We start from the raw sequence: 12,500 nt of genomic DNA on the forward strand, positions 1-12,500 counted from the left end.
TAGACCAAATCAGCTCCATCACTATATACCTGTACAGACATATCTCAACCAGTAGACCAAATCACCTCCACCACTATAAGCCTACACAGATATACAGTATCTGAGCCTGGAGATTGAATCACCTCCATCACTATATGGCAGATATACAGACATATCTCAGCTAGTAGGTAGAATGAATCACCTCCATCACTACAGTATGTACCTGTACATACATATCTCAACCAGTAGACTGAATCAGCTCCACCACTATATGGCAGATAAACAACATGTACGAACCAGTAGATTGAATCACCTCCACCACTATATGACAGATGCAACATATATCAACCAGTAGACTGAATCACCTCCACCACTATATGCTGAGAGCTAGAGCTAGTAGAATTCCAAACACACACACACACACACACACACACACACACACACACACACACACACGTGCACACTCACTCTCTCTCTCTCTCTCTCTCTCTCTCTCTCTCTCTCTCTCTCACACACACACACACACACACTCACACACACACACACATGCGCGCACAGATACACGTAAAAATAATCAATAAGGAAGAACAGATGTATCTGGAAAAAGGCATCTGCTTTTGTGGTTGGTTGGTTGGTTAGTGTGTGCTGTTTGTCATCTGTGCGTTTCTTCCCCAACGGTCTAGTTTTGGTTTTATTTGAGTCTCCTCCTGGCCGCCCCGTGATTCAGACCGCAACGGCGTTCTCTGTCTCAGACCTGGCTCGTCAGCGCGCTCGGCGGAGCAAACGACAGCTTTGACGGCCAAGGCAGAATATGGCAGGGTGCTGAGGAAACCTTCAACTGTCACATCTGCTGTAGGCAGGAAAATAAGAAGCATTTCCAACAGACCACTGTCACACTCAAGGAAAGAAAGAAATATCCGGGCCTTTATTTTGGAGGTTAGCGGATAGTTCAGTTTAGGGACAGGAGGATATATGAGACTTCTGTGGGGATAAACTGTATCGTTCGGTGTAGAATGTGGGGCCGGCGTTTTTTGCAGTGTAAAATGACCTCGGCAAGATCACGGCGAAGAAGTCGCCTCTCTGCTAGCCTAGCGCACATCCATAACGAGATCCAGGACATTCCTTCGACCGGTGATCAAATCAAGAGCAGGGGTGGATGGGATATTTCGTCCACGGCGGCGCTACAGAAACCATCGGACATAAAAGGCGTCGCTGCGCTGGGGGGAGGGGGGGGGGGCGCTCTGTCTGTGCGATGAGGAGCGCTGGTGTAACAGAACCAAACCAATCCCCAGTTTGCACATGAAGGGTTTCTGCCACACTGCTGTTTTGTTATTTATTTATTTATTTATCTATCTATCTATCATATTACAACACCCCCACAAGGGCCTTGATTGCATCGCAGCCCTGCGGTGTATTTATAGACGGAATTATCTGCGGTGAAACATCCGCTCACAATCACCCCTGCTTTGCCTCACCGTGGCCCGGCCCGGCACAGAAACAGCCAACCGGGGAGTGTGACAGAGACACGCCGCTGCTGACATAGGTTCGGCGCCGAGTCGTCGGGGGGGGGGGGGGGGGGGGTCACGGCTCGATCAGGTGTGGGGGAGAGATGTGATGTGAACGTACCGCTGGAGCAGGTGGCCCCGTCGCTCCGGCTCCGAGGGCGTGCTGTCACAGAGCCGCTGTGTTTGTTACCTCAAGGCCAGACGCGTCGCCGTAGGTGGCGGGGCCAGACGTTCAAGTCCGCCGCGTCGACAAGCGTCACCTCGTACACGGCCCGAGTCTGGCAGGCGGACGCAGGTACGCACTCCGACACGCGGAGGGTGACGCTTAACAAACTCGGGCGCTTCGTAAACTCTTCACCTCGCTGGCAGAAACATACAAACTGTAATGCATAATCAGTCTCTCTCTTTCTCTGCCGGTCTCTCTCTCTCTATCCTCTCTCTCTTTCTAGCCTCTCTCATCTTTGCACACAGAGAGGCTGAGATGCTGAGACAAAGAGAGTCATTAATTATTCAAAGAGCTCACTGTGCAATCCATTACATCACATGTATTATAGAGAAGTCTGATCTACAACGACTCGTAAAAAATCTATCGCTCTTAATGATGATCCTGAACTGCCTGGCTAGAAGCTTTAAGTCCGCAGGAAATATACAGCATGAGAACATTAAGAGGGCGGGACACGCAAGACGCAGCGCGTGACCTGATGTACTGTGCGATGATGTCACAATCCATAGTTTAACCGCAGCCTTTTGCCCTTTTGCCGTGCAAAGTGACCGAGCGAGCGTGTCCGGGTCAGTGTGTTGGTTTTACGGGAGACTATCAATCAACTGACTGGTCCACGCTTCCAGCAGACACCACTCACGTCCATAGTAGTCAGGTTGCATCGATGGGTCCCGGCAAACCAGCCGTCGGTAGAGCACTGATCGATGTCAACATCCTGGAGACTCACATCCACCCGGACCACTCCCCTGGAACACAGAGAGAGACCATAGAGTCAGTCCAAGGTAAAACTGATTGAGCATGACAGGGAGATTAGTAGAATGATGTTACTTAAATCTCAAAAATAGGATACTGATACAAATTCAATGACTCTTTTTAATCTAAAGTAAGCCTTTAAATAGAGTACTTACAGTAGCAGTTGTATTTATAGACATAGCTAGCTGAATTGATATCCTATCAGTGAATTGAAATCACCGCCCAAGGTCAGGATGCAGTGACCCGGTTAGGGAAGATAAAAAAAAACAGCCATTACACCAAACCACTTCTCTCAGAAATCCTCAGAAATCCTCTTCCTCCCACACACACACACACACACACACACACACACACACACACATCCGACAGTGACGATCTCAATTACCATTTAAAACACTGATTTCCCCCAGATCTCCTCTCACGCCAGCATTGATATAAACAGAGTTCCACCAGCGTTACACCGTTACACCGTTACAGATCATACTGTACATCTAGCTAGTGGTTCACCAGCGTTACACTGTTACAGATCATACAGTACATCTAGCTAGTGGTTCACCAGCGTTACACCGTTACAGATCATACCGACATCTAGCTAGTGGTTCACCAGCGTTAGCTCAGTACACAGACCATACATCTAGCTAGTGGTTCACCAGCGTTAGCTCAGTACACAGACCATACATCTAGCTAGTGGTTCACCACCGTTACACTGTTACAGACCATACTGTACATCTAGCTAGTGGTGCACTAGCGTTAGCTCAGTACTGTACCATACAGTACATCTAGCTAGTAGTTCACCAAAGTTACTCAGTACACATACAGTACTGTACCATACATCTAGCTAGTGGTTCACTGTAGTTCACCAGCGGGAGCTGGAAGAACAAAGTCAGTATGAGTGCTGATGTGTTAATTAGGCATTTTACCTTAGGTGCTAGAGCTTCTATTATTCATGCGTTTTGCCCCTGGACCTACATAATGCTTAGCAGTCTGTGATGCTCTCAGAGACATGCTAATAAAAGAGAATAGAAAGTCTTTTCTCGGGCTGATCATTTCACAAATGGCCAATTTAGTTCTGTGGAGACCGGCTGTGTGTGGGAGAGGCTCTAGTAGTGGAGTGTTTATTTTTACTCCGGCGTATAGGTATTCACACCTGGTTTTCTTGCACCTGCGGTTGGCAAGCTTGGTGTGATTTTGAGAACAGCTTGACATGAGATGAAAAAAAAAGAAAGAAGCCTGTCTTCCATGAGAAATAATTGTTCTCAAAAACAGGCTGTATGTTCTTGTGAAGCTACTGTACGACATCAAATAACAACCAGTAGACGTCTATGAACTGAATTTTGATACAGGATCTACTGTGTGTGTATACAGTACTGAGTGGCTGGCCGCCATTCATAGTTCTGCTTCCGTGGTAACTGTTTTTACAGTGTGTACTGTATATCTGTTTACATTTTCCTCTAACGCACACGCACACATTAAGCGCATTGTGTTGCCTCTGGGTATGAAATGCGCTATACAAATAAAGCTTTGATTGATTGATTGATGTACACACGTGTGTCACACACACACACACACATACTGTACACACACACACACACACACACACATTGCTAGCAAGGCACCTTCTGGAGGTGCCAGGGAACAACTGGTTTACAGTGCTCCCAGAGGACAGGCAGAGTGCATACTCTCCGTGGTGAATACACTGCTGTTATTAATAACTGCTGCTGTGGTCTGGCCCGGGGGCAGCAATGAGCTCACTGTGTTTCAGCCCACTGCTGTTCATCTCTTTTGTGACAAACGCCTGTTCCGAGCCCATTGAAACCCCAGTTACATAATCAAAAACACACACAGCTGCGTAGGGGGGGGGTGTACAGTAGGCACAGTGCACGGCACGCACAGCGCTGATTAATACACAGCTGTGTAGGCCGACTGTCACCTGCGCATGTCGACTGTCCGTGTTTCCATTCGATTGGCTGGAGCTGCTCTCACAGTCAGCCTACTCCCAGATAGACAGGCATCTGTTCTCCTACGAGCATAAATGCGTGTGCGCACACACACACACACACACGCACACACGCACACAAGGTCCTGATGAAACACACTGGCTTGTCTCTTCTTGTTCATCCTCAACAACTCAGAACCAGCCCGTGATCCCACCATGGCTGCGTCACCAATCGCTCTTTTTTTTTTACCACAGGAACGTACTACAGCTGCTCCTAGAAAGTACCTACTTTGCACGCAGTTTGCATCCAATTGGGACATACTAGCTTGGCATAACAATCCGCCTTGAAATTTGACCACATCCGTCGCTGTCCATGAAGCGACATTCGTCCACAGCTGGGATTCTTTAAAACGCTTCCGGCGCGACTCCCCTGTGTGGCACAACTTCCGCTGAGCACAGGATTGTGGGTAAGAATACCCAGAAAGGTGTGCTGGCTTGCGTACTGCAAAATACGACCGGATGTAGTAGGACATCCTGGTACTTTTTCCATACTGCATGTGGCATACTATGTATTGGGACATACTACATCCTTTTTTGGCATAGTACAGTATATAGTGTGGAAATACACGATTGGGAACGCAGCCCAAGGCTAGCCCTTGTTTGTTTTGTCCCTGAGCAAATTCCTCAGGCAGGTTTTAGTGCCACAGCAAAAAGTAGACATATGGCCCCAACACAAAAGACACTAGCGTGTGTAGTTGTCTGAGGCCTCTGAAAATGCCCGGCTGGAACTGTGAGTCAAACACGACGGTGAAGCCCAGTGTCAGGAGTGCCATTCAATCTGGGCGGCCAGAGTGTCTCCAAAAAAGCATCACGGTGGTCATCTGAGCCTCTCCGGCTCGCAGACTCCAGCCTGGACGCCAGACGTTCTTGCCAAAAAACATCCCTTTTGTGATACAGACTGGACTTCCAGCCGCCCTGGACCATTTCAGTGGCGGGAGTACTTGCCTTGGCAAACTCCTTCAGCCAGCCAGCCTAAACTTGGCAAATCCAGTCGGAACAACAGCAAAAATGTATTTTACTCAGCTATTATTGGTCTATTTCTGCAATAACTGCACTTGTGTTTATTCTACTAACGTTAAAGTTACGGAGGCTGTTTTACCAGCAGTACGCGTTTCATTGTCACGCAGAGCCAATCAGGGGCTGCGTCCCCACTGGGGGGCAGAACAGCAGTCCGAGCACAGTCCCTGATTGGCCCATTATCTTGTCCTTTCTGGAAAGCAATGTGTATGGGGCAGAAGCCCAGGCTGGTCTGGGGAGCAGAATGTGTGCCCACGTGATCAGGATGGTGACGCCAGGCAGACGGCAGGATCCCAGGGAGCAGGAGGAGGAACGGTCTCGGGACTCAAAGCCATCTCCCTTTCTTATCTTCCATTTAAGGGTGGCCTACCGGCCGCTCAGAGAAGGGATGAGAGCACCAGAGAAGGGATGAGAGCATCAGAGAAGGGATGAGAGCATCAGAGAAGGGATGAGAGCACCAGAGAAGGGATGAGAGCACCAGAGAAGGGATGAGAGCACCACTAAGGCTCCACCACTTTTAATGGGCCAGTGAAGCCACACAACTAGGCTTGCATTAGACTTGCATTAGCCTTGCATTAGCCTCGCGGCGCTGAGAAAGCATAATGTGGTCGTTCACGATTCCTGTCGTGGCCACTTTTCATGTTTGTATTGTGCAGGCCTTTCAGTCCCGTTTCATTGTTTCACTGACTACATGTACGGTTTGATATACAGTAAGGTTCCCGGATACCATTGTAGGTGTTCACCTGTAATAAATACAAACAGAGGAAAAGCTCATTCAGCCAGTCAGCCTTCTCAGTCAGAGCTGCTGAGACCTGGAACTCCATACCAATTCACATCCGCAATACTGAAACACACAGATCATTCAAGCACACTCTCAAAACATGGCTAAGAAATAATCAGGCATGTGACCAAAACAGCCCTGGTCACACTACAGCCTCCTGACCTTGCCTGCTTGCTTGCCTGCCTGTTCATGTGGTACCTTTTTTTTGGGAGATTTATAGTTTTTATTATTTTAAGAAGACAATACACAAAACACAACATAATACATAATGAACAGTGAGACAAAAATTAAATAACAACAAACACAACAACAAAGTGTTTTTCAATGGTACACAATATATTGGGGTATAGAGGGATTAATGATACAGTATGCCAATTCAAACTTCTATCAGGGTCCTTTAATATGGGTTTCCCATTTGTTCCATTTCAGCAGGTACAACTCTACCTTATTCATAAGTCTGAAGGTCAACGTTCATGTGGTACCTTTACGTCTGTCTGCTTGTATGCCATTGTCTGTTAGTACTGTCTCGTACTGTCCTTGCTTTTTGTCGTTGTAATCTGTATTCCTGTATTCTCTCTGCATTTTGTATTATATTTTCATTTCTTGTCTGTTAATTAGTATGTTGTAAATGTGCATGAAATGTCTTTTTACTGTGTTGTTTATGTAATCTTTTCCTAATCTGTTGTTTAAAATGTCTTTCTTACTGTTTTTATCGGCACTTAACATCTTGCCCAGGGACAGCAGTTGAAAACTAGCTACTCAGCTAACACTGGCACATTTACTATGAGCGCTCATTTACTAAAATGTAAATTAATAAATAAAGCAACTGTTTAATTCTAATCTCATTCCAGTCCAAAACGATGATATCTACTATACAGGCCAAAAAGCTCAACTGCTTAGACTGATTAGTCTGTCTGGTCTTTCAGTGAAACATTTAGAAGCTATATTACAATAGTTTAAATATACTTTTCAACTGAGCTTGTTTCTGAAAAGAGTAATTGTTACCGTACATTCTCTACACTATTCATTTGATTGGAAATTCATTTCCTCAGCATGATGTTATACAATGAGAAGGAGAGGTTGGATAATGGTTGGTACAAGCTATTTTACTACTCAAGTAAAAGTGGTCTTTAAAGCTACTGTAGAAACATTCTCACTGATCTGCATGATCAGATACTACTGTACGTACTGTAGCCACCAGACAAGCATGGTGGTGCTCACACGGGCTTTAGTGGTTAATCTGGCAGTGATGGGTAATCACACTTCAGGGCCCGGCGCAGAAACGGTCATGTGTGCTCGGTGAGTTGTGACACACTGATACAGTATTATGGTCATATTCATACCATAATGAGAGAAACGGAGCGTGTGTAGCCTACGTGTCTGTACTCCTGTAACCGGAATATGACAACCAGCAACTGCATTGAAGTTGATATGCGGCAGGTATATTGCTAAGCACCCAAGGACATACACCAGAAAGAATGACTATGATTCATCCATAGGTGGCATACAGTAACCAATTCAAAACAAATTTCAAAATTATTTTATTTTATTTCCACCCTGTTTGATGAAAATGTATGAAACCAGGTATACTTGCTTGTGCCTTTCCTCACGGGGAAAACATTTGCCTCAAGAACCCATAAAGTTCGCTATGATGGATTTTTCTGACGGTTGCGAATTTGTCAAAATCTATAAAAAGTTTATTCTAACAAATCGTAAGCCTGATTGGTCAGGAATTGCACATGTAGCCTACGTGACATGCATGGTGCTTGTCTCCCTAAAGAGTGTTAAAATATATGATATCCATTCCAAGAATAAGAGACCCCAAAACCCCCCAAAAAGACCAGAAATTTCAAGTACTTATAAGTGAAACAGGCTGAGCATGAAGAGGCCACTACTGTGTTGTACCATGTCAGCGCAGTTGCGGATATCAAAAAAAAAAAAGGAAATCACAGGCATTGGAAATTTGACCATTTTGGCGGGAAGCTAATGCTAATAGTGCTTTAAAAATCATCTCATAAACACTCTACTCATGACCCAAGGATGTGTATGTGTCGCGTGAGGCTGAGAAATTTAACGTTTTGGCTAATTTTAACCAAATTAAAATTAGCCAATAATAATACTGCTCCGGAGTTCCGTACGTTCTTTCACGATGCGCTGCTCTGGCATACAAACAGTATCTACTGCACTCAAGGCAAGCCAGCCAATAGAAATACTGCTGGGAATGCAGTCCCGCCCCCTAGGAGGTTGATACAAACAGGCCTTTTGTGGTCCTGTGTGTGTTTCATTGTGGTCTGAGAGAAGCATGTTTGGTTCCCTGTATGTAGGCTGCGTCTCGCATTATGTGCAATAGCATGACAATAAAGTAGTGAATGGGCATGAGCAGGATGGGTCCTCGCTGATACACACAGGCAGACACACACACACACACACACACAGCAGACTGATACAGGCAGATACACACACACACACACACACAACAGACTGATACAGGCAGACACACACAACCACACACACACACAACAGCAGCAGACTGATACAGACAGACACACACACGCACAGCAGACCGATACAGGCAGAAACACACACACATAGCAGACTGATACAGGCAGACACACACACACACACACACACACACATAGCAGACTGATACAGGCACACACACACACACACAGCAGACTGATACAGGCAGACACACACACACACACAGCAAACTGATACAGGCAGACACACACAGCAGACTTGTTGTGATACAGTATATCAGTAAATCGTGGATGACTGGCTTATGGTGCTATATAGCACAGCGAATGCAACAGGGGACCTTCTGCTGTCAAGATTCTTTCAAGCACATGGACATCATACTATAGTGGAATGAGGGCGCAACTGTCAAGGCAAGTGTATTTTGAAAGGGCACTTTGCACTAGTCTATAATGATTAGGAGTGCATAGAAAGTCTTGATGGAGAGTATACAGTACAATAGGTTGAAGTAGCCCAGCCAGAGTCACATGCCAGTACTTTATACTTTATTTTTACGCCACATTATTATGGAGATAACACCCTGAACCAAAAGCACCATTCATACAATTTGAAAGACTGATCTCTATGTGCGATTTCAGAAGCTTTCTCCAGGACAATGTCTCCGACGTGATGGAAGTGCATTGAGTTGACAGGGCGAGCAGAAGCTAATGCGACGCTGGCCGTCGGGCTGGGTGCTGCCGCCGCCTCCATGCGACCCCGGGTCACTTTATTGAGTTCTGTCACCAGTCATCAAAGTAGACGAAACGCCCGTGGCAGCGGTACTGTCACAGAAAACAACGAACGCCGTTCTCCTGAGTGCTTTCCTATTCTGCCATAGAACTGAGCTTTAAGTGGCTCCCGGCAGCTCTCTTCCTCTCCAACATGTTCTCATCCCAGCGCATTAAAGTCGCACTGAAAAGAAAAAAGCATTCTGTCCCATTTTGGTTCACATAATTAGTCATAGTGTTCACCTATTCAACGATGTATGCCAAAAAAATTACTAAATTATACTTTTGTTGTAATCTTATATCAAAGTATATAATCTCTTACTTCCTGGAAAACGGTAGTTCACGTGCAGTGACGACAACAGGTACCTTAGATTTTAGGCCAATAATCTCACGACATCCACCCGTCAATCAACGCTATCCTTCTATCGAATCTGTCTAAAGTTCTTAAAACCCGTCCACTTGTCAAAATTCCTCTAAACGTATGTCCCACCCTCATAGCTTGTTTGCGTTGGAAATATGTCAAACTACGGAAGTTAGATGATCACAAATGTCCGTTTCAGTGCGACTTTAAGACTGCGCGATTGCTACTTTTAAAAAACTTCCCTAAATTAACATATTTCTCAATAGAGAAATATGCCTTCCCTATTAAAAAGCACAAGACATTACGACTGTAGGCTACTAGACACAAACCAAACGACAACTCTGAATTTTCATTTCAAAACTTCGTTTATATTCGTGAAGCACTGAGGTTTCCCTCATTTATAGTGATGATGAGATTACACAGAGACATAAATCAACAGAACAAATGCAATGTGCAATAATAATAATTAAAAACAGTTACAGGTTGAAGTACATAGGTCTAGAGCCATGGACTTAAACTCCGTGACTGAAGGAAGGACCTCAAGCTTTAGAGTCTGTTGTAAGGTATTTCAAGTATAAGGAGCATCATGGAAAAAAGCAGCCCTTCCAAGTTCAGAATGCACTCGAGGAACCCTGAGAACAAGCCGATCATTAGATCGGGTCTGGTAGGTGCCAAGGCTCCAGTCCAACAGAGACGAAATATAAGTTGGAAGTTTACCAATAATGGCTTTGAAAATAAACAAATACCAGTGATAGTTACACCTTAGAGAAAGAGATGGCCAGCCCACCTTATGATAAAGAACACAGTGGTGAGTGTCATATCTATCACCCATAATAAATCTTAGGGCGGAGTAGTCCAAGGGTTTCAATGTTGTCACAGAAGCATGTCTATAGATGGTGTCACCATAATCTAATACTGATAGAAAAACAGCTTGAACAATTATTTTCCTACTGAACATACTGTAGGAAAGCTAGAATAGTTTCTGTACAGGAAGCCAATTTTCTGCCGCAATTTGGAGACTAGATTATCTAAATGAAACTTGAAAGATAATTTATCATCCAACCACAAACCAAGATATTTGTACTCCATGACTCTCAATATGCAGGCCATTAGCAGTTGAAAGGTGGAGTCGATCACAATCAATAGTCCTGTCTCTAGAGAACAACATAAACTTAGATTTGCTAGGATTTAGGACTAGTTTGATTGGTGAGAGCTTCTTGTAGTACATTAAAAACAAGCTGCAGATTAACAATGGCTTCCTGAACAGTATCCGCAACACAGTAAATAACATCAAATAAATCTAGATTGTCCTCGCCAGTAGAACACTTAGGATCTATGGATTGCAAGATTCCTAGAGTTTTGTTGGGTGTAAAGGGCTAATAGGAGAAATGAGAGCCATGTTCTGAAGTGGGAATGCAACCAGGGTTAATGTCCAAGGGAGCCAGCCCAGTACACGAGCTATCAAATAAGCGCCCTGCCTCAGAGAAGTGCTGATTAAAAGCAAGCCAGATTTAATTTGTATCAGAGATCACACGATTCTCCACATGAATACACAAGGGCAGTGAGCTAGATGATTTGTTTTTAGTTAGGTTCACTGCACCACAGAATTTAGCTGGGTTTGAATATGAGTTAGAGACTAAATCCAATAAGTAATCAGATTTAGCTTTCCTTATAGCTGTTGTACATTTATTTCTGAGTTATCTAAAAGAAAGACAGTCTTGGGTATCCCCTGTGCATCTGGCACGGGACCTATCATTAAACAAGGTAGACAGCTCACTAGAGAACCATGGCGCAACTCTATCTTTAATCCTAGTCCTCTTAAAAAGGGCATATTTATCTACAAAGTAATTGAATGTTTTTACAAAAGAGTCAAGGGCAACATGCATGTCATTAGACTCAACCAAGCATAGATTATTACAGTCAGTGATGTCATCTAAGAAGGATTGGGCATTGAAAGATCTAAGATTTCTCCTCAAGACAATGTGTGGCCTTGTTTTCACCAGCTTTGTAGATCTAACGCAAGCCGTTGGACAGTGGTCACTTATACCCAAATCAAAAACACAGCAGGCAGAAATCCTGTCACATCTATTGGACAAGATTAAATCAATAAGGGTGGATTCAACTTTTTGGGGGGGATTCGGCCTAGTGGCTCAGTAACCAACTGTGAAAGGCTGAGATTACCTCACTTCTTTCAGGTAACCAGAAGCAACACTCCGCCAGTCCAGATTAAAGTCACCCAACACAATCATCTCAGAATTTGAATACAAAGAGAATATGTCAGCTATTCTATCAATTGACCTCAGTGTTGGGAGGCCTGTTAACAGCAACCACAAATAATGAGTTGTACTTTAGTACAAGCAGTTCAAAACACTTTGGGATGGTGATGGCATTCACAACAGAGACAGACACGCATAATTTTACATACATAGCAACCCCACCACTCCTGCCTAATCTATCAATTGTATATACATTATAGTGCTGCACAACTATGGAAGAGTCACTATCAGACTTTAAACAGGACCAGGACATCAGGTTAAGCCTAGAGACTAGGATTTTCAGATGATCTAATTTATTTTTAGTTGCTGAAGGAGACTTCTTATGTTTAAATGAATCAGCCCAAGTCCTCTCCTTTCCTTAAAGGCAGTT

The 12,500-nt window shown here is 44.5% G+C and overlaps 1 protein-coding gene across 1 annotated transcript in view; it reads right to left on the reverse strand.

The window, feature by feature from the left end:
• Nucleotides 1-12,500, reverse strand: part of gpr158a (G protein-coupled receptor 158a) — a gene marked incomplete at its 3' end in the record, with an annotated part of 65,164 nt that overhangs the window by 43,990 nt on the left and 8,674 nt on the right. The window contains 1 exon segment of the mRNA XM_084443676.1: nucleotides 2,345-2,450. Coding sequence (XP_084299802.1) covers nucleotides 2,345-2,450 — 106 coding nt within the window.

The sequence above is a fragment of the Borostomias antarcticus genome, assembly GCF_949987555.1.
Source record: "Borostomias antarcticus genome assembly, chromosome: 9".
Taxonomy (NCBI): Eukaryota; Metazoa; Chordata; class Actinopteri; order Stomiiformes; family Stomiidae; genus Borostomias; species Borostomias antarcticus.